We start from the raw sequence: 23,170 nt of genomic DNA on the forward strand, positions 1-23,170 counted from the left end.
GCAATATTTTGCCATTGTGCCGATATGTTATCGGGACGAGGAGTGTTTTCATTAAGCAATTGGGCTAGTTGAGTGGAATATGCTGTGGCTATCTTTTGTGTTTGCAGCTTACCGATGTGCAACTCCCGTGTTGTATCTGTTCGTGCTTTATTTGCAACGTTTAGACGGGTACGTACCTTTGCTGCAACAAGGTAGTGGTCCGAATCTATGTTTGCTCCTCGGACATCCAACACGCTCGATGAATGTCTTCCATCTATCACAACATGATCAATTTGATTACTTGTTCTTTGATCTGGAGACAACCAGGTGCCCTTATGAATATCGAGATGCTGGGTTCGTCAACTTTAGAAGGATTTGTTTTTCTGTTCTTTCGTTTTTTCATAGTAGGCTGCTTTTTCTAGGGGAGGGTTACTAACCCGATGCCCAAACCCAAGTTTTTAACGTTCTTATGGGTGAACGCGCGGCACATGTTAGCTCACTACCTTTAACGGGAGTTAAAGGTAGCTTTCCAGGTGACACCACGGGGAGGTCAGTGTCCACTTGAGATGAAAGAGGGACCAATATAAATCCTGGGGTTTGCCATTTTAAAGTCGGTCAGGACCGTTCCTTGGTATCTTCCATCCCCTACGAATGTCGGAATTAAATTTCCCTTCCGAATTTCCCAAGGATTTTCTTCAGATTTCGTTTCGAAATCGGCCCAAAATTGATCCGATTTCGCTCCGACATTTCCTTGCGAAATTATGTCAACCAACAGGATTTATCTTGGTCCCTCTTTCATCTCAAGTGGACACTGACCTCCCCGTGCTGTCATCTGGGGAGCTGCCTTTAACACCCGTTAAAGGTAGTGAGCTAACATGTGCCGCGTGTTCACCCATAAGAACGTTAAAAACTTTGGTTTGGGCGTCGGGTTAGTAACCCTCCCCTAGAAAAACAGCCTACTATGAAAAAACGAAAGAAAAGAAAAACAAACCCCTCTAAAGTTGACGAAACCCGCAAACGTTTTAAGGACCATGATCTGTGTATCTGCACCTGGAATGTTCGCACTCTTTATAGGGAAGGTGCAGTTTACGCATTGGCAGATGTACTTGAAAAGTACAAGGCCGACATTACTGCCATACAGGAAATACCATGGTGACGCACTGTATTACAGCTGCCATGACACACAGCCTGAGTTTGGTTGCGGATTTGTAGTTGATCGAAGGTTAAAACATCTGGTCTCCAGAGTTCACCCCAGTGAATGAAAGACTCGCTGCAATTCGATTGAAAGCAAAATTCTTCAATATCAGCTTTTTTTGCGCTCATGCTCCCACTGAATACAAGGAGGAACAGAACAAAGATATATTTTACGAGCGCTTAGAAGAAACTTATGACCGTTGCCCTGCCCATGACATTAAAGTTATTCTAGGCGATTTTAATGCCAAAATTGGAAAGGATAATATCTTTGGCCCAACAGTCGGGAAATTCAGTCTCCACAGTGAAATATCTGACAATGGTATGAGGCTGATAGACTTTGCAGCTGCAAAAAACATGGTAGTTAGCAGTACCAGATTTAAGCATCTCGATATTCATAAGGGCACCTGGCTGTCTCCAGGTCAAAGAACAAGTAATGAAATTGATCATGTTGTGATAGATGGAAGACATTCATCGAGCGTGTTTGATGTACGATCGTTCCGAGGAGCAAACATAGATTCGGACCACTACCTTAGCTTTGTTCCTTTACTTTTTTAATGGTAAGGGTGGTAAAAGAGAAAAGTGTCAAAGTTGCTCTCTCATGAACATTTTTACCAGAAAATAAAGGAACGGAAAAATGGTATATCTGGCAGCAATGTCAAAAAGAAACATAAAAAATCAATTTTCGTCTTTTATTTCACAGTTTTTAATTTAGTTTTGTCAGCTTTCGACTTTTTCTTCTGTTTATCGTCTATTTGTGAAATAATCGTCAAACAAAAGTCGAAAAATCAGTTTTTTAATGGGTACTTTACACGACATGTTATTTTACATATGTGTTGTCACTTTGCGTTTACATTTTATACATAAAAAGTGACAACCCATATGTAAAAAACATACCGTGTAAAGTACCCATTACCTGCAGAAATTTTGCTGGTAGTCTGTGGTAGAAGAGAAACCCATTTTCGCTCTCTCTCCACTCTTACTCTCTTAAAAATTGCTTCCAGTTTTGCCACTTTTCTGGGTTAAGGAACGCTTTGCAGGTTAAAAATGGTAACAAATGGGAAAAATGGTAACCTCAGGTAAGTAAAGGAACACAGCTCTTGTTGCAGCATAGGTTGGTACCCGTCTAAACATTGCAAATAAAGCACGAACAGTTTACAACGCGGAAGTTGGACATCGGTAATGGGTACTTTACACGATATGTTTTTTACATATGAGTTGTCACTTTTTATATACAAAATGTATATGCAAAGTGACAACGCATATGTAAAAACATATCGTATAAGGTACCCATAAGCTGCAAACACGACAGATAGTCACAGCATATTCCACTCAATTATCCCAATTGCTTAATGAAAACACTCCTCGTCCCGATAACATATCAGCACAATGGCAAATTATTCCCCACTCCTTGCAAACAGACGCAAAATGCATACTTGGATACCAGAGACTTCCACCAAGGAATCCATGGTATGACCAGGAGTGTCGTGTTGCTATGTCATATGTTACTTGCTTATGCCGATAACATTGACATCATAGGTCGTTCGGTAAAGGAAGTAACTGACACCTTTGCAAGAGCCTATTGATTTTGGTGATGGTCGGATAATATTCAGGGGTCGGAATGGGTACAAAATTGATTGAAGGGTATATCAAAAGCAAAACCTGCTAATAAAAGTAGAAAATATCACCTTTGCAACGATGTAACGTAGGTTGTCGTAGGTGGTCAAACAACGAAGATATCGCAATAGCCGCTAATAGAACCCAACTTTTAATTTTTGCGATTTTTATAATAATGACGAATATCACAGCTTTGGTTGGGGACCTTCCAAAAACAATAGCTGACTATGAAAGTAGAAAATCTCATCTTTACAATGATGTAAAGTAGGTTGGCGTAGGTGGCCAAATAACGGAGATATCGCAATAGTCGGAAATACATCCCATTTTTTGTAACCACGCTACAGGTCGCAATTTTGATCGGATGGTCACGAAGGGGATCATACAGTGGAAGAAGCCTATTGATTTTGGTGATGGTCGGATAATATCCAGGGGTCGGAATGGGCAAAAACTTATTTGGAGAAAATCGTTTTATTTCAAAGCGAATATCTCTCTTCTGTAAGAGGTATATCGAAAGAAAGACCTGACAAGGAAAATATCACCTTTACAACGATGCGAAGTAGGTGGTCAAAGGTGGCCAAACAACAGAGATATCACAATATCGCATTTTTGTGCAATCACGCTACAGGTCGCAATTTTGATCGGATCCTCAAGAAATTTTGGGGGTTGATGGGGGTCTCACAGAGAAAGAAGCCTATTGATGGTTGGCGTATATCCAACTTTTCCATTTTTTTTATTTGAGTTGTACTGACGATGCACTTAAATGCGTTTCAACAAAATTGACCTGTATTGACGAAGACATTCAGAGCAAAGGCGCTAAGCTATTCTAATTTTAATATTTTGAATTTTACCAGTCAAAAACTTATGCACAGGGGTAGTGGTGTAGGGTATCACATAGTCGGCCCCGACCCGACTATAGCCTTGGCTCACTTGTTTTTCCATAGTATTTTTTCGACCCGGCCAAACTTAACGCCTTTTTACTTGTTCCGTTTTGAATGACCTGTCATTTGTTTTATCCATCGAAGTTTTAGCCTTCCCGCACAGTGTACGAATATATTAATTTTATTAATTCTCATGACATAACCTAGTCAACGTAATGGTTGTGACTCGATACGAGTGCAAGTTGTAACTGTGCCACATCTTGTTACGTGGCTGTCTACTTAGAAAACAATAAAGACCTTAAAGGCCTGCGTACATAAGCTGCTTTGCCTGGTTGCCTTGCCTTCCTGCTTCATTTTTGACATAATAAAAATAAAAGAATAAAGGAGGCCGAGCAAATTTCGAACTGGGTTGCCCTTTTCTTTTTTATTCTTTTATCAATGTCGATCCGACAAAAATGTTAAGCTTAATGTTAAGCTTGGTTTACATTTACGAAATCCACTCGATTTCAACTGTCAATTCCTTTGTGTATACGTCAAATGAAATATCATCTGAAATCCATTGGATTTCATTTGACGTTTAAGAAATAGAATTGACAGTTAAAATCGAGTGGATTTCTTAAATGTAAACCAAGCGTTAGCTTAACCCTTACGTACAAGTCGATAGATTCCCAGCACTATTCTTACGACAGATTACAACCTTATGTGTTCTAAAAAAGAAAAGGAACCAATTTGTATTTTAAAGCGATTATGACGACTGGAACAGCTTTACAATAAATATTGTTAATAGGTACATTGATCTTCAAAGTATAGGAAATAAATATGTTTTTTTTTTTCAAAATAAAATTAAAATATATTTTATTACCTATTTTTTATGGCCTTTCTATTGCAACGCATGAAAAATAATATATTGATGATAACCTTGAGTTTAATTCTATTTTACTGGCAAAGTAATTTATTGAATACCAAAAACAAAACCTCAATAAATTGTAAAACAAATCTTCCAAAAATAGTATCATATTTGCAGCGTCACAAAATATACCGGTTTATTTTTTTGGGTGCATCAAAACCATATTTCTTTTCCTGTCTAAGCTGTATCAAATCTGGGAAATCAATTCCGGTTTTAGGACATTTGTTTCATTTATTGGCAAAATGTGTGTAAATTTATTTCATTTAGAGCACTTTTACATCAGAAATTAAAACAGGTTAAAGCTTCATTTCATTAAAATTTTCAATTCCATATTTTCGGGACGTAAATTGTCATAAAGTACCAAAAATATTGTCTTATAAAGTTTTGTGCAATTTTCAGCTAATTGCCAAAATAGATAAAAAACAAACTAAAAACCTGTAAGGAAAGGATCATAGTCGGGCGGGGCCGACTATATGATACCCTACATAACTGTGAAAATGTAAAATATATATAGGAGATACATATATTAATTTGAACTGATTTCTATATAATATGGTACACTTATTACTAGACAAAATTCCGTCACACATTCCAAATTTCATCAAAACTGGACGGGTGTTTGGTGCAGCAAATACCTGGAATCGGGCGAAAATATATATGGGAGCTATATCCAAATCTGAACCGATTTCGATGTATTTTGGCACATTTATTTTCAGACCGAATTCAGTCACATATTCCAAACTTCAGCAAAATCGGACGTATATAGCGTGTTTGATGCTGCAAATACGTCAAATCGGCCGAAAATATTTGTGGGAGCTATATCCAAATCTGAACCGATTTTCACCAAAAGCAATAGCAATCTTCCTATGGCTAAAAAAATTATATTCCCCAATTTTTAGCTAAATCGGACAAAAAATGCGACCTGTACGTTCTGAACAAAAATACAGAGACGGACTGACGGACGGACATGCATGAATCGACTCAGAAAGCGATTATATGTATATCCTCAAAAGGAACTATGGGTCTTTTTGTTTCCTTTTGTATGTTACATACAAATGCACAAAGACATAATCCCCTTACCACAGTGTGGTGTAGGGTATAAAAAAATGGTTATACCCTCAGCATTTATGCTAAGGATGGTTTATATCACGAAAAATTTCTAAAATTGTCTTCTCCATTTCTAAACAAGTAAGCCGAAGCTATATTCGGACGGGGCCGACCATGTGATACCCTACACCTTTACCACTGGGAAGTAGCTTTTCACAAATCAAAATTTCCTTATGGAACAAATAAACTTATTGTATGAAATAACTTTGTGGATTCTGGTACCGTATCACACCAAGCTTAAATAATAATATGATAATTGTTTAACAAACTTCCCTGAACGGAGAAGGGAGACTTCTCTCATATCAATGAGTGAGTGTACCCCGATTCATATTCGCTCAATGATATGGGACCCACAGCTTATCTCCGAGTCCGAACGGCGTGCCCTAAGACACCACTTGTAGAGACGTTTTATATGACTGAAATACTACTACTGAAAATGTCGCAAATATCAGATCATCATCCAAAATTGTAAGCATCTTCTTCTACCTAAACTCTTACCTCGTGCAAAATTTCGTGATTATTGAGCTATAAATGCGAACTCTAGCGTGTTTATGATAACTATACAAACAAATAACTGGGTATATTAGGCTGTAATAAAAATAAAAGAATAAAGAAGGCCGAGCAAATTTCGAACTGGGTTGCCCTTTTCTTTTTTATTCTTTTACCAGAAGCAAGCAAGGCAGATTATGTACTCAGCCCTTATCATGTACACCAACACAATTGAAATCAATAGAAAGGTCAAGCGTTCCTCTTCCAAGTATAGCTTACTTGCCCGGAATGTCTCTTCCAGGAAAAAAGATGTAAACTGTATATTAAAAATGTTCACAATTTTCACACAAAAGTTGTGGTCCACTTAACCCTCTAAATATTACCTGATCTCAAATTACAAGCTTCTTCTTGGCATATACACTTACCTTATTTAAAATTTCGAGGCGATCGGACTATTATTGCGACCTACAGAGCAGCTACAAAATTTTTGTTTTTGGTCCATTTCACCCGCTATTTTTTCACGATTATCACCAATTAAAATAGCGATCTATTCTGATGTGAAACCGACCTCCATACCAAATTTCGTGACGATCGGTCCATAATTGCGGCCTGGAGTTTGACACACGGACACACATCTCAAAATCGTTTTATCTCGCCGAGATATGAAGATTGGTATACCACATTAGGGGTCTCCGACGAATATTTCGCGGTGTTACATGCATTTTTACCAAAACAAACTTATAATACCCTTTCCACATAGTGGTGTAGGGTATACATACTTTAGATGAGGTTCTAATATGGACTCAATCGGTCCACTCCTTCGGGTACCTCCCACACAACATTTCGGAGAAGTTGAGTTTAGGACCTACTCTCAAATCGCTTTGATTTTTGTTGTAGAAACCTGTATTCACCGTCCCTCATACGACGGTATTAGTTTCATCAGGGGCATGTCCATGCTTCCTGAGAAAATAGCCTGAAAGTTGCAAAAAAAAACCCTTTGACACCGTGTGTAGTGGTTGGAGCGCAAGATAACTCTCGAACGGATCTTCCGATTCGGTCCAAAATTCGGCCTACGTAATATTTTGTCCAAACTTAGTATAAGTTCGAAGATAAGCCATATCGGTCCACACCTTCAGGTACCTCCCCCACAACAGTTCAAAAATGTTCGGAAAAATTGTGCGCACGATAACTCTTGAAGGGAGTGACCGATTTGGTCCATACCTTACACATCCAAATACATTTGACACATGTATATCAGGTTTGTCCACTCATTCGGGTACCTCCCATACAGAATTTTGGAAAAGTTCAGTTTAGGACCAGCTCTCGAATCGCTTTGATTTTTGTTGTAACAACTTGTATTCACTGCCCCCTATAGGACGGTACAAGTTTCATCAGGGGCCAGCCCATAAAAAACCCTATGACACCGTATGTAGTTGTTAGAGCATAAGATAACCCTCGAACGGATCTGCCGATTCGGTCCAACATTTGGCCTTCCTAATATTTTGCCCAAACTTAGTTTAAGTTCGAATATAAGCCATATCGATCCACTCCTTCAGGTACCTCCCCCACATAAGTTCAAAAATGTTCGGAAAAATTGTGTGCTAGGGATAGGTAAAGGAAAGAAATAATCGATTTTTGGACTCTTCGATTATGGTCTAAAAGTAAAAATTCGATTTTTCGGTCTTGCGATTATTTCAGTTGTCTTAAAACTCGACTTTCGACTTTTTCATAACCGTAGAAAACTCTTATGTTACACGCTAAAACTTTCATACGAAACTTTCCCATTATTTTGGCGTTCATAGATCGAGTTCCATACAAAAGTAATTTTATGAAATTACTGTAATGGGGAACTCGACCAAAGAATGCCAAAATAATGGGAAAGTTTCGTATGAAAGTTTTAGCGTGTAACATAAGAGAAACCAATTATTCGTCGATTATCGTGTTTTCTTTTGAAACTGTAAAACCGCCAAAAGTGTAAAACCGCCAAGTCAACAATCTATGGGCAAACTCGAAAATCGATCACAAGATAATCGATTATGCGATTTTTCCTCCAGACAAAAGTGGACTTCGATTTTTAGATTTTTGACTGCAAAAAGTCGATTAATCGTTTAAACGAAAGTCGACTTACCTATCCCTATTGTGTGCACGATAACTCTTGAAGGGAGTGATCGATTTGGTGCATACTTTACAAATCGCAATATATCTACCAGGTATAGATCAGGTTCGAATATGGACTATATTTATTCACTCCTTCTGGTACCTCCCACACAAAATTTCGGATAAGTTCTTTCTTTTAGTTTGATGCTTTGAAAACTTTATGCCATGTTCATACCAGCATTTGAATCACGTTGTTCGCTCTCATAATTATGTACACGAATTAACCCGTTCATACGACATGGTACACAATTCATAGCAACATGATTTATATTTTCGTATTTTTTATTTACTGAATTTAAAGAAAGTTTCAGCCAAAAGACGAGTAAAATTAATTGATATAAACTGAAAAAATATTTGTCCTTCTTTCAGATATCTATTTAATATTAAATGATATTATTTTCATTCATCTTTTCTATTGTTTCTTACAATTTTGGTGTTTTCTAAAAATTTTTGGGTTTTTAATAAATTTTTAAATTTTGTATTTTTCCTGTCATAATTAATTTATTTCGATAAATTCTCTCATTTGTTAGAGATGGGACATATTTTATCGTCGTTCTGAGAGTAATTTAAATTGAACAAAGTACAAAAATCGTTGTTCGTTCTCAAAATTTTGTATGGGAAATGAAGTAATTATCATGGTTTAATAAGAAAGGTTAGCCAAAGCTTTATGTCAATTTAAATTTTTTCATTAGAGTATGCCTAAAACTTCAAAACAATATAAACAAACTGTGTATGTGTGTGTGGTGTTTGAATAATATGCCAAACAATTTTAAAAACAATCGAATTCAATGATTTTTTTAAACTGTTTTTAGACCATTTGTATGGAAGAAATTGGTGAGATTTGCATTGAAACAATCAGTTTATCATATTCACAACACGATTATGTGGAGAAAACTTAACTCTTCATTCATTTTTCGCGTTTTTTATAAAATGCTCAAAAAATGCATTGTAAACAAACCCACTTGTTGATTTTATTTTGATGTTTTAGGAATTCAAGAAAAACAAGGGTTCTATAGATTTTTTTCATTTAAATCTACCTCTTTACTTATACCATGGTAATTATATCGTAATTTGGGGTCGAACAACGAATAGAGAGCGAATTACCGTCAGTCTGAACAAGGCATTATATTTTATGTCACAATAATGTATTTGACAGCAAAGTAAATAGTCAGGGCTAACTAGTTTGGGCTGAATGGCCAACTGTATAAACTGTAGCTGTGTTCCAGAACTAAAAAGTTTCTAAAATTTTTACGACTTTTACACATTTTACTCCAAAAACCGTTCCCGTACACAAAAAAGTTGTAAAATGTTCACTTCTCTTTAAACAAAAATGGCGCTGAATGACGCTCTCTTTAACAACTTTTTACACGACAAATTTGGGCGAGTAAAAAAATAGTAACATGGTTGCCGGCGTCTGATTGGCTAATACGCCGACTTTGACATTTGTTCCAGTTTTTTTTGGACGTATTTTCCATTTTTCCGTTCCCGAACTATTTCAAAAAACTTGTGTGTGACAACAAATTGTTTGCAGTTCTCTCTTTTACGAGTTTTACTATTAAAAAGTACGGGAACGAAGCTTGTGCATACTATAAAGAAAAAACCTCCTATACACAGAAAAAAATAGGTCGAATTTATTTGGCAACTATAATGAATATTATAAGGAAAAGCAAGTAGTCGTAGTAGGGCTTAAAGGCCTGGTTGATCAGTGATTCTCGCTATCAAAGAGTGCTGGTGGATGTTGGTTAAGGACATTGTTAAGACGCAGTATCCATTGAATGACAGTTGAACCACTGAAATGTACAGCTGTTTCAGATCACCTGCTATTGACATTCATTTCAGACAAAGAAAATAAAAGAATAAAGAAGGCGGAGCCAATTTCGATCTACGATGCCCTTTACTTCTTTATTCTTTTATTTTTATTATGTCAGAAATGAAGCAGAGCAAGAAAGGCGAGCAGGCGAGGCGGCGTATGTACTCAGGGCTTTAGATATTCTTTATCTTTCTGGCACATAAGGGGGCGGCTGTAGACTAAATGCAGTTCAAGCATCATTCGGAAGCCATACCAATTGGCTTTGTTGTAGTTCAAGAATATGGACATATCAGTTGCTGGAGTTCTCCACCGTGATCAAGATGGGGACGTGATGTGAGTCTAGGACTACATGAGTTGAGTCAGGATGTTATGAGCTACGAGCTAACTAGGCGTTTACACCAGACAATTTGTCTTCAAATACAACTATGATTTACTAACACATACATACTAGGGCTAGGACTTTTGACATTTTTTCTCAAAAATGATTTCCTGTAGTGAGAATGAATGAACTTTTGCCTACTAATGCCTAAAATAACATTCATTCCATTTTATTATAAAAAAAGGTTGCGCACAAACCACTTTGAATATTTTTTTTTTTAAATACTATGAAATGAAAAAGATTTGTTCTCAAAATATTATTTCCACTTGCACGAATGAATGACCTTTTGCCTATTAATAAACTAAAAAAGTTTTATTTCGCATAAATATTGAAAAAGATCCCGCACAAACCTTTTAATTTTTATGATATATGAAATAATTTTATATATATAATATAAAATGATATATATGTAATAATACGACGATAAAATAGTGAGAAACCAACGGTTATGTCATTTCGGTTATGTCATTTCCCAAAAATGTTCAACATTTATGTGATATACCATATTTTTGATTTTTTATTATTATACATACATATATGTATCTTATCTCCAAAGAAATACCATTATAACTTATAACTATTTTTATAATATTACTTAATTATTAATAATAGCGTCTGTTTTATGTCCTTTAAGCCTCTAAAGACCTTCCACCAATTTTGGTGCAACAATTTCTTCAAATATGCCACCAATATGGCTTTGATTCCAGCTAGGCGTTGTTAGATTGGATGTATTGTTTACGTTGGTCACGTTCTGTGGATTGTAATAGCTGGCCAGATCCGAGAAGAAACCGGCGAAGAAACGTTGATAGATGAAGTAGCAGAAAGCGAATATGAAAAGTCCCTTACAAAGTTTATCCAAACACCACATGCTGAAATGAATTTAGAAAAGAGGAGAACAATTAAAAAATTAGTTTGATACGATATTAGTGGACAAAATGCTTCAATTTTCTATTTGATGAATCGATAATTACATTTTCATATGCCTCTTGGCAGCCGGTATCGTATCATCTGACTCCTTGAGTATAAGACGACGAGCACACAACAGACAATCCGTGAAATAGTCAATTAAATCGAATTCAATTTTCTCCACCACATATGTCAAACGTTCTCTATTGTTTAGAATCCTTCGAGCATTGTGACATCTGGTGTTATCAAAATTCCACTGACCATTGGCATAGTAACCAATTACATCAAGCCCCTTGGTAATACGTTTTTGTACACGAATTAAACTAAAAGCAAAAAAAAAACAAGAAAAATCCTTTTCTTTCTTTAAAATTTAAGAATTGTTTGGGAAATATTTGCTTACACTGGTGGGTAGCCGATACAAATTAAAAGAAAATCAACCAATATGGCCGGCAGCCAATGGAAAAAGATCATTGCCAACCAATGTAGTATTATGTTTGATTTCATCGATCCACCAGGATACCAGGCAGCACCATTAAGCGGCACCCTATTCTCAACCACCCAACGTCCCATTTCAACAATTTCTTTCCATGAAACTTTTATTTCATTCGAGCTGGAGAGGTTAAGTATAGGAACATCGAATTTTAATAGCTCGGGCGATAAATATCCCAATGTAGCTACTAAAATTCCATTTACAGCAACATCGACTGGCAGGAAATCTCCATTGCCATTTTCTTTACAGTACATGGTACGTATAACACCTTTGCCGGCACCAATTAGTAGGCCGGTGGGACCGTTTATGTTGTCTGTCCATCCTCGAAGGGGTTCGCGCCAAACTGGAATAACAATTGAGGGCCGTAATATTCCTGCAGGCATTTTGCCGAACCTTTCCACCACCAACGCCTCTGCTAAAGCCTTCGTATAGGAATATGAGTTGGGTATGCTACCCATAATTTTTTTCTCAACCGCGGCCATATCTTTGTCACTCAACATTTCACAGAGGCTTATAATGCTATGGGGATCTGCAGGTGGATCATAGGGTTTTTCGTATAGATGCTTAACATGAACATGGCAATATGTTGTGGAGATATACCAAAACAATTCAAGATGTTTAAAAGTGCTGGCTAAATCAAGGCTGTATTTGGTGCCTCTGACATTTAAAAAGACGGCTTTGCGTAGAGTTTCATCAAATCTGTGGGTGAAAAGAGGGCGAAATAATGATGTGGATACAACAATTAACGCGTTATTGAGTGGCAAATTTTACCTTACTGTTGCCGCACAATGTACCACTATGTTTACTTCATTTCTTAAGATTTCAATATCTTCTGGAGATATACCTAATTGTGGTTCCAAAACATCTCCAGCAATTAGTTCGATTTTACTTAAAATCCAGTCCATGCTACACTGTTCTTTTAATTTATCAAAGAGCTTAAAGGGGGAAACAATAAACGAAAAAATATGAGATATATTTGGTCTGTTCCAGAACTGCAAGAATTTACTAATTTTTACTACCTTTTTCGATAACATAAAGGAAAAATTGTTATCGTAGTAAACATTTGTAGATTCTTGCAGGTTCTGGAACAGGACATCAATTACAGAAAGCCAGCCAGAAATGCATGGTAGAACAAGAAAAGGTAACAGCAATACCCAGCTGATTGAACTGGGCTGTAGTGTTAGTGTCAAATTCCATACGACATTTTTTATTTATTTCTATGTTCGATGTATATTAGGGATATATATTTTTTGAAGAAAAAAATTATTCATCTAAGACCAAAACTTAAAACTCGACGCCTGACGTGTGCGTACAAAAATACAAAAACAAAATACATGTATTTGTTTTTGTTTTCAATTTGAAATACATGTATTTTGTTTTTGTATTTTTGTACGCACACGTCAGGCGTCGAGTTTTAAGTTTTGGTCTAAAATAAAAACAATTTCTCATAAAGACTCCTTCATATCATTGACAGGTCCTTCAGGTCCGAACGACATGTCGCACACTAAAACACCACTTATAGAGGCGGTACAATATTTGTTAATATGTGTGGTATTTTGTTAAACTTGAAAATAATAAAGCCCTAATAAACATGAGCTATTTGTTTTCAAAAACAAAAGATTGAAACAGCTTCCCTTTTTTCAATGAATTACGAGCGACCCCAAACATTTTTGCAAGAATTCTACTTCCTGCGTGATATTGTGCATTTAGTGGAATGATATGGAAACATTCAAACTGAAAATCTAACGAGTTTTCATTCATGTTTTTCAAAATATTCAATCAAATGTGAAAAATTATTAGTTTTTTAAATTCCAATAATTTATAGACATTTCCTTATTTTGTTTACATTTATATTTGACACTAACGTTCCAAACAAAAACAAATTCCTATGTGGTTGTTGTTGAGTTGTATTTGTTGTAGTATTAACTTTACCTTATATTTGTTCTACCATACCAGAAATGACTGAAACAAGAATGCCATGCTGTTTGTGTATTTAGGCCTTAAAGGCCTAGGTACATAAGCTGCATCGCCTGCTTGCTTCTGATAAAAGAATAAAAAAAGAATAGGGCAACCCAGTTCGAAATTTGCTCGGCCTTCTTTATTCTTGTATTTTTATTATGCCAGAAATGAAGCAGGAAAGCAAGGCAAGCAGGCGAGGCAGCTTATGTACCCAGGCCTTAAGAATCAAAATATATAATTCTAAAGGAATACATGTAAAGTCAAAAACTCATTAAACGTTTGAGTAAAGTGTTGCGTAATTTCTGGTGGAAGAATAAAGAAGTATTCGAACTTGGTTGCCGTTTTTGGAAACGATGTTCCGTCTCCATAACTCTCTTGTTATCTGTTGTCGAGAGCCATCAATTGGTCTGTGCCTTTACTTTTGAAAATGGTAAAACCGGCAAAAGTAGTAAAAGTTGTAAACTGCTCCCATAGGAATTGTATCGTGTCTGAAGTAAAGGAACGCTTTTCGATTAGGGCAATCATGAATAAGAATTCCGTGGGGAAATTGTTCCCTTTCCCCAATTTCACAATTTTTTATTTCCAAATTTATGTACAAATATTCCATAATTAAGTGATTCTAGCAGTTCTCAACGTTTTCAAATATAGATTTTTTAAAGAATTTCACTTTTCAAAATTGTTTTCCGTGCGGAAAATTCCTTGGAATTATTCATGATTGCCCTGAATATATTATTTGTTTCATCATTGCTTGATCTTTGTGCCGTCAACTCATCTCGATCAGTTTCAGCTGAATGACGGTCCCTTTTTGAACTTTTGAGAGCTTCAGTTAAGGCCTCGACACATAAGAAGCATGGCATTCTTGCTTAAGTAATATCTGTTAAATGACTAAAGACCAAGTTCGACCTAATTCAAATGTGATTTTGAAATCTTTTTATTAGGTCGTACTTGGTCTTTAGTCTTTTATCGGATATGACTTAAGCAAGATTTCCATGCTTCTTATGTGTCGAGGCCTTTAATCTTCTAAAGGTATCGGTACATAACAAGCCTCGCTTTCTGGATTAATTCATTGGCTGGCGTATTCGTAAATGAATAAAGAAAAAGGGTAACATATTGCCGATATTTTCGAGTTTAATCCACCTCTAATACTTACAACATTATCTAATATTTCTCTGAGACGTTCTTCGGGAGATTTGCCCTTTTTCGGCCTCACCAATAGATAGATTTTTTTCAAACCACCACAAGATCTAGAATGAAATACATGACATGAAGGCATAGTTAATAAATTATTTAATGCAATATAGTGCGCAGGATCAATATTTTGAGACAAGAAAATAAGTTGATAGGTCTGTATGATAACCAAAAAAAAAAACAAATTGGGAAAATTTTTTTTGTAAGACTTTACAAGTCGGATAAGCTGATTTAAATTCAAATGTTTTGACTTTGTGTTTTTTGGCAAAAAAATAAAAAATAAATAAATAAATAAACAAACATTTGGTTATTAAAAAAAATACAAATTAATAGTACGTTTATATATAACCTGATTTAACAAACCCACTGGGTTTCAAATGTCAATTCCATTGCTTATATTTTAAATAAATCCTCATAAAGAAGGTTAACCCTGCAAAAAGCTATAATATAAACATGGCCTAAAAACATTTGGTTATTTAAAAAAATACAAATTAAACAAGAGAAGAAATTACTAAATAAATTATGGAGAACGACTTATATACGAAGGGCAGTAAAAAACCTTCTGGCCTAGGCAACTCGCAGTGTCGCCAGGTGTCATTTGACATTTTTTTAGAAAGTTTGACAGTTTTTATCCTAACCCTGCGTTTACAAATGACAGCACATGTATTGATTGTCAAAAACCCAAAACTTGCCCGTGCGACGTAGGCGTCCGTAAACTGCAAAACCAGTTGTAAAATTACGAATGAACATCGTAGATTTCTTTTTGTTTCCCGTTCACATATTTTCTTTTTGTTTTGTTGCATCCCAGTACTGTTGTCGTTTTTGTTATTTGAAATAGGTTTGTTTTCATTTGTTCAAAAATGTCCATGTTTACTGTCTACGAAAATTACCAGACAGTGCCGAGGCAACTAGCCAAATGTTTGTATGTGTTGGTTAATCAGAGTTGTATTTGCAGACAGTCTGTCTTGTGTAAACGCCATGTAAGCGTACTCAGGTAAATTCATGGTGGAATAACAAGGTGTAACGCCAAAAACAGCTGATCTTCATACCAGTTGCCAAAATGCGTTATTGTGAATAAAATCACATACAATTCACAGTAATGCATTATTGTGAGCAAATTTGACGTTTGACATGATTTGATGTAACACCTTCTTATTCCACCATGGGTCAGTTTGACATATGACAATGTCATGGTGGAATAAGAAGGTGTTACATCAAATCATGTCAAACGTCAAATTTGCTCACAATAATGCATTACTGTGAATTGTATGTGATTTTATTCACAATAACGCATTTTGACAACTGGTATGAAGATCAGCTGTTTTTGGCGTTACACCTTGTTATTCCACCATGGACAAGGTGTTGGGTTCTTTACAGTGACTTGAAAAAAGTGACAGTGACGAAAAAAAATGGAATTTACTTGTGAACATTTTCGTCCGAAAATTTTTCACAACTTTCGACGTGGATAATCACGGCAAGAGTGCATCGATCAAACTAAATCTTTGTATGTCGATAAAGGACCATCCTATAGGATTATGAAAAAATGGGTTCAATGAACGAAGGTCGTGAAGATCGTCCAAAAACGGCCGTTGTGCCAGAAAAAATTAAGCCGTGTGTGAACGAAAAATCCAAGATCGCCATGTTAAACACCGTCAGATAGAGACATCCTTGGATATTTATTCCACCAACTAAAATTCGATATTGCATGAACACTTGGCCGTAAAAATGGATTTTTCTCCCTAGATTCAGCAAAATTGGTCAATCGCTCAAAAAAAGGATCTCGTGGATTAGTGCAAAGAAATCGCGGTGCTTCAATCGGCATTTATAAGATCATCATAGATGACGAATCTTGGATCTATGCTTAGAAGCCCGAAACAAAACAGGAATCGACCGTTTGGGTCTCCGAAAGCGAGCCAAATCCAACCAGAGTTGTTCATGGAAATAGACCTTCGAAGCAAATGTTCGCCTGTCTCTTCGGCAATACTGACCGTGTGGCGACTCTGCGGCTTGAGAAATAAAGGACGGTTAATTCCGAGCATTACACTACAATTTGTTTGCCTGAAGTCTCCTGAGAAATTCGAAAAACGAACAAGAGAAGACGATATGTTCTGCATCATGACAATGCGAGCTCTCACACATCGAATCAAGCCAGCGCCTGTTTGACCGGAAAAAACGTGGAATTGATGGGTCATACGCCGTACAGCACCGACTGGGGATCCAATGACTTCATTTGATTTCAGCAAATCAAGAAAAAAGGCGTGGTCAACTATTTTCGTCACTAGAAGATGTAGTAAAAGCGTTAAAAGACCATGTTTTGGAGGTGTCTCAATCAAGCCACTGTAAACAACCCAACACATGGTCATATGACAAACTGAACTGAGTACGCCTCGGCTAAAAACTGTCAAACTTTCCAAAAATAATGTCAGATGACACCTGGCGATACTGCGAGTTGCCCAGGCCAGAAGGTTTTTAGTATCCCTCGTATAGTACGTTTATATATAACCAGATTTAACAAACCCACTGGGTTTCAAATATCGATTCCATTGCTTATATTTCAAATTAATCTTCATAAAGAATGTTATCCCATAATCTACAAAATTCCCGAGAAATATAATAATACCCATGAAAGTGGCAACATAGACTAATACTATGTTTACATTTACGAAATCCACTCGATTTCAACTGTCAATTCCATTGCTCAAACGTCAAATGAAATCCAATCGATTTAAATCACTTTAAATTCCACCCCAAAACTTGGTGGAATTGACATATGGAAACATATGTATGTCTGAAGAAGAAGGTTAACCCAGCAAAAAGCTATAATATAAACATGCCTTTATTTAGCAAAATAATTTATTTTGTGGTGACTATTTTTTATTTTATTTTTAAAGTATCATATCTAAATTTCTTTTTTGTCAAATCAGCTGACTTCATTCTGCAATTTTTTAGCTTCGAGAGAGTCAAATTAGTTGAGAAAGATTACTGAGAACTTGTAAGTACTTTTTACTTGCGAAGTTATCGTACAGACCTAATTTGTCTATGTTTTCCCTGAAGAACTTACCTCAATAACTTTTCGACAAGAACTTTTCCCAAAAATCCAGTTCCACCAGTAATAAATAATGACCGTCCAATAAAGCACTTAGCAACGCGATCCTCTTCCTCATCATTGGCATTATCGATTTTTACAAATCCAGGATCTTTTTCAAATTCGAATTTTGGTTTTTCTTTGCGTTTTTTAAGAAGCTTGGGTGCAACGGGAATTTTATCTAACATTGTGAAGGGAAGTTTTTGCTAAAAAGATAGATAAAAATAGAGTAAAGAATTATTTGAATAGTTTTAAATGTTAGGAAAAAAATATTTACTTTATAAAGTCTACAAATACAACAAAGGATTGTCAGATCAATTAATTTAATGAAAACTCCCCGTGAGTTTTCTCACTTTCTCCATTAAGCTGAAACACCAGTAGTGGGATTGGGATTCTCTAACGCATTTTTTGGTTATTGACAAAATCGATAATTAACGATATTATTCGGTATGTTAGCGACCAAAAAAAGTACTCGCAAAGTTCTACCGATAACAACAGTGATGTCAACTTTTATTTTAACATTTGATTCGTAATTTTGCGCTTTAATTTGACCCATTTTTGTCGGTAACCAAAAATGCCCTAGAGAATCTTACTACAGAGAGACAAAACTCACGGGGAGTTTTCATTCAGAATTACCCCCAATTCTAAACTTCAGTATTTTATTGCAATTATTTAAAAACGATTTTGTGATTTAACTAAAAATATAAATAAAAATAGGGTAAAGATTTAAACACTTGTGTGTGGTTCATCTTTTAGATGTCAAAATATTGGATAAAGAGAAAAAGGAGAATAAAAAATTTACATTAGAAGGATAAGAATACAAAAAATACATTAATTAATACAAAAGAAGATTGATTCTATTGATATTATTTAGAATCGGTTCTGTGATTTATCTTATGGTCAACTATGATTTATACTTTTGACTATCTATATATATAAAAGAGCTTAGTGATGACTGAGTGAGTGAGTGAGTGAGTGAGTGAGTGACATGTATATCATCGCCCAGACGAAACCGCTGAAGCTAGAAAGCTGAAATTTTGACTGTGGGTTGCTGTCGGTGTGTAGGGGTGAGATAAGGCTGGGTTTTGGGAAATTCGACCTATAAGGGTACGAAAAGTACTAAAAGGTACTAAATATGGTACCCTTTGTATTAGGCAAACGGGAAGAGCTAGAATTCTGAAATTTGGAATGAGGGTAACTGATGGAGAGTTAGAAAGATGTACCAATGGGTTTTGGGAAATTCGACCTCCAAGTGTACGAAAAGTACTAAATTTAGTACCAATTGTATATTTTGAACGGATTTAGCTAGAAACTTGGAATTTGGTATGGAAATGAAGGTTGGGAAGTGGTGTTTATAAAAAGAAATGGTTTGTGAAATTCGTATTCATGTGTACGAAAAGTACTAAATGGTACTAAATTTAGTACAATTTGGATTTGGGTGAAAGGATAGAGCTGGAAATCTGAAATTTGGAATTAGGATTACTGGCGGAGTATAGGATTGAGAAATAGGGGTAGTTTTGGAAATTCGTACTTATGTGTACGAAAAGTACTAAATTTAGTACAACTTGGATTTGGATGAACGGATAGAGCTAGAAACCTGAAATTTGGAATTAAGATTACTGACGGAGTATAGGATTGCGATATGGGGTAGTTTTCGAAATGTGTACTTATGTGTACGACAAGTTCTAAATGGTACTAAATTTTGTACAACTTGGATTTGGGTGAACGGATACAGCTGGAAATTTGAAATTTAGAATTAAGATAACTGTTGAAGTGTACGATTGATATATGGGGTAGTTTTAGTACTTTTGTTTACGAAAAGTACTAAATTTGGTACAATTTGGATTTGGTTGAACGAATAGAGCTGGAACCCAGCAATTTCGTACTTATTTCGTACAAAATATGGTATCCATGGTATTAGGCAAACGGGAGAGCTAAAATTCTGAATTTTGGAACGAGGGTCACTGATGGAGAGTTATAGAGAGAACCCTTTGGTATGGATTTTGGAAATACCACCTATAAGTGTACAAAAAGTACTGAAAGTTACTAAATTTGGTACCAATTGTATATTTTGAGCGGATAAACAATCTTCAAATTTGGTATGGCAATCAAGGTTGGGAAGTGGTGTTGATATAAGGAAATGATTTTGGAAGTTCGTACTTACATATGTGTACGAGAAGTAATAAATGGTACTAAATTTGGTACAATCTGTATTTGGGTGAACGGATAGAGCTGAAAACCTGAAATTTGAAATTTAGATTACAGTCGAAGTGAAATATGGGGGTAGTTTTGGAAATTCATACTTATGTGTACGAAAAGTACTTAATGGTACTAAATTTGGTAAAATTTGGATTTGGATAGACCTGGAAAACTGAAATTTGGAATTAAGATTACTGATGGAGTGAAGGACTGAGGTAGTTTTGGAAATTCGTACTTATGGGTACGAAAAGTACTAATCCTGAAATTTGGAATTAAAATTACTTTTGGAGTGTAGTTCTGGAAATTCGTACTTATGGGTACGGAAATTACTAAATGGTACTAAATTTGGTAAAATTTGGATTTGATAGGCCTGGAAACCTAAAATTTGGAATTAAGATTACTGATGGATTGAAGGACTGAGGTAGTTTTGGATATTCATGCTTATGGGTACGGAAAGTACTACATGGTACAAAATTTGGTACAATTTAGATTTGGGTGAACCAATAGAGAGAATCCTGAAATTTGGAATTAAGATTACTGTTGGACTGTAGGATTGAGTTAGTTTTGGAAATTGTTACTTATGGGTACGGAAAGTACTAAATGGTACTAAATTTGGTACAATTTAAATTTAGGTGGACCGATAGAGCTGGAATCCTGAAGTTTGGAATTAAGATTACTTATGGAGTGTAGGATTGAGGTAGTTTCGGAAGTTCGTACTTATGGGTACGAAAAGTACTAAATGGTACTAAATTTGGTTCAATTTGGATTTGGGTTAACGGAGAGAGCTGGAATCCTGAAATTTAGATTACTGCTGGAGTGTAGGACTGAGATAGGTTTGAAAGTTCGTACTTATGGTTACGAAAAGTATTAAATGGTACTAAATTTGGTACAATTTACTTTTGGGTGGACGGATAGGGTGGAATCCTGAAATTTGGAATTACTGTTGGAGATGGGGTGCCACCGTGGTGCAATGGTATGCACGCCCGCCTTGCACGCAGAAGGTCGGGGGTTCGATTCCCCGGCCAAGCAACATCAAACATTTTTCAACGGTGGCAAAATACCCCTCAGTAATGTTGGCGACATTTCCTGAGTATTTCAGCCTTGAAAAACTTCTCCATAAGTGGTGTCTTAAGACACGCCGTTCGGACTCGGCGATAAATAGTAGGTCCCATATCATTGAGCTAAATATGAATCGGGGTGCACTCATTGATATGAGAGAAGTCTCCCTTGTCCCGTATGGGATGTTGTGGAACAATGTTTTTTTGTTGTTTTGTTGTTGGAGATAGTTATTGAAAATCGTATTTTCATACAAAAAGTATTAATGGTATTATGAATAGAGATGGAATTCGGAAATTTGGTATTATTGACCCTCTACCTACACATCAGTAGGGTTGAGATATGGATGTGGTTGTGGATATACCTACAATGAGTGTACGAAAATTACAAAATGGCACAGAATTTGGTTCAAATTGTTATTGTGTAAATTAGTAGAGCTGAAATTGTGAAATTCTTTATTATGTATACGATTATGCGATTTTGATTTAGTTTTGGATAAAAGACAGTAGTTTTTTAACTTATACATATTATAAGTACTGAATTTGGTACCATTTTGGCGTTGCTTGAAGGGTTAAAGGTGGAATTTCCAATTGTTGTATGAGGTATGGTGTTGGTGTTTAGATAAGGATTTTTTGAAATGCATACAAATTCTGAAATTAGGCTGAGGGCTGGCTGACTTATTGAGAAATACGAAATGTACTAAATGCAATGCAAAACATTTGGTATTGGTCTAAGGAATAGAAGTGGAATTCTGGTATATTATTTATTTGTCAGGTTCATTGTTAGAAGTGGTAGTACAATAAATGTACTAGAAGTATTAAGTTATACTAAATATTGAAGCACTGGTATTGAGTGAATCGATAAATGAAATTTGTTGTGAGGATCACTGTTGAGATTAGATCAGAATGTTTATTAAAATCGACCTTTAAATGTATGAAAGGTTTCTACATGTAATACCATTGGCATTGGGTGAACAAGTAGAGCTAAAACTGTAACATATGAGCTAAGGTTCTGGATTCTAAAAATTTTACTGAATAATGTACTATTGTTTCTATATTAACATGAATTCGGTTTCTAAATAATGTAATAATTGTTTCATAGACACACCGTTTCATATTAGCTCAATGATATGGGACCTACTTTTTATCGCCGAGTCCGAACGGCGTGCCTTACGACACCACTTGTAGAGAAGATTTACATGGCTGAAATACTCAGGAAATGTCATTATTGAAGGATATTTTGCCACCGTTGAAAATTTGATGTTGCCTGACCGGGGAATCGATCGGTTTTCTACATTTTGATATCACAAATTCCAAAATTCGGTTGGAAAATGTGGATAAAATTTTCAAAATACCCATACCGTTCTTATAAAACATGGACTATAATTTAAAATGTACGCCGCTGTTGAAGTGTAGAGGTCTTTTTTTGAGATTCGAATAAAACGTGTACGAACAGTACTTGAAAGAAATTAAATATCAATTCAAATAGGTATTAGTACATAAAAATGTTCAGTGTTCACCATATTAAATATTTTTTTGAATATTATTCCTTTTCCGCATACGAAGTAGCGGGTATTTTGCTAGTTAGCTTATATTTATTAAATTAAGAGGAATCCCGTTTTTTATAATAATGAGAAATACAGTACACAAAGTTCATATTCGTACACGTCTCAAAAAAGAAATAAAATCGTTATTTATATATTTTATATGCAAATTGGAAACAATTGATGGGAAGTAAAATATGCCACAAAACAAAAATTTAATTAGAATATGC

General features: G+C 35.6%; 2 protein-coding genes across 2 annotated transcripts in view; both read right to left on the bottom strand.

The window, feature by feature from the left end:
- LOC141404628 (fatty acyl-CoA reductase 1-like) overlaps positions 1–23,170 on the bottom strand; it is a 382,118-nt gene that overhangs the window by 54,374 nt on the left and 304,574 nt on the right. The window lies entirely within an intron of this gene.
- Positions 11,138–18,504, bottom strand: LOC141405963 (fatty acyl-CoA reductase 1-like). Its single transcript, XM_073990926.1, has 7 exons — positions 18,496–18,504; positions 18,119–18,348; positions 15,020–15,113; positions 12,682–12,845; positions 11,821–12,609; positions 11,486–11,743; positions 11,138–11,383 (listed from the first exon to the last, which is right to left on the bottom strand). Exons 1-7 carry the CDS (start codon positions 18,502–18,504, stop codon positions 11,152–11,154), a joined length of 1,776 nt encoding a protein of 591 aa, XP_073847027.1. The 3' UTR covers positions 11,138–11,151.

This window comes from Musca autumnalis, unplaced genomic scaffold (genome assembly GCF_047663935.1).
Source record: "Musca autumnalis isolate F117 unplaced genomic scaffold, ASM4766393v1 scaffold_5, whole genome shotgun sequence".
NCBI lineage: Eukaryota > Metazoa > Arthropoda > Insecta > Diptera > Muscidae > Musca > Musca autumnalis.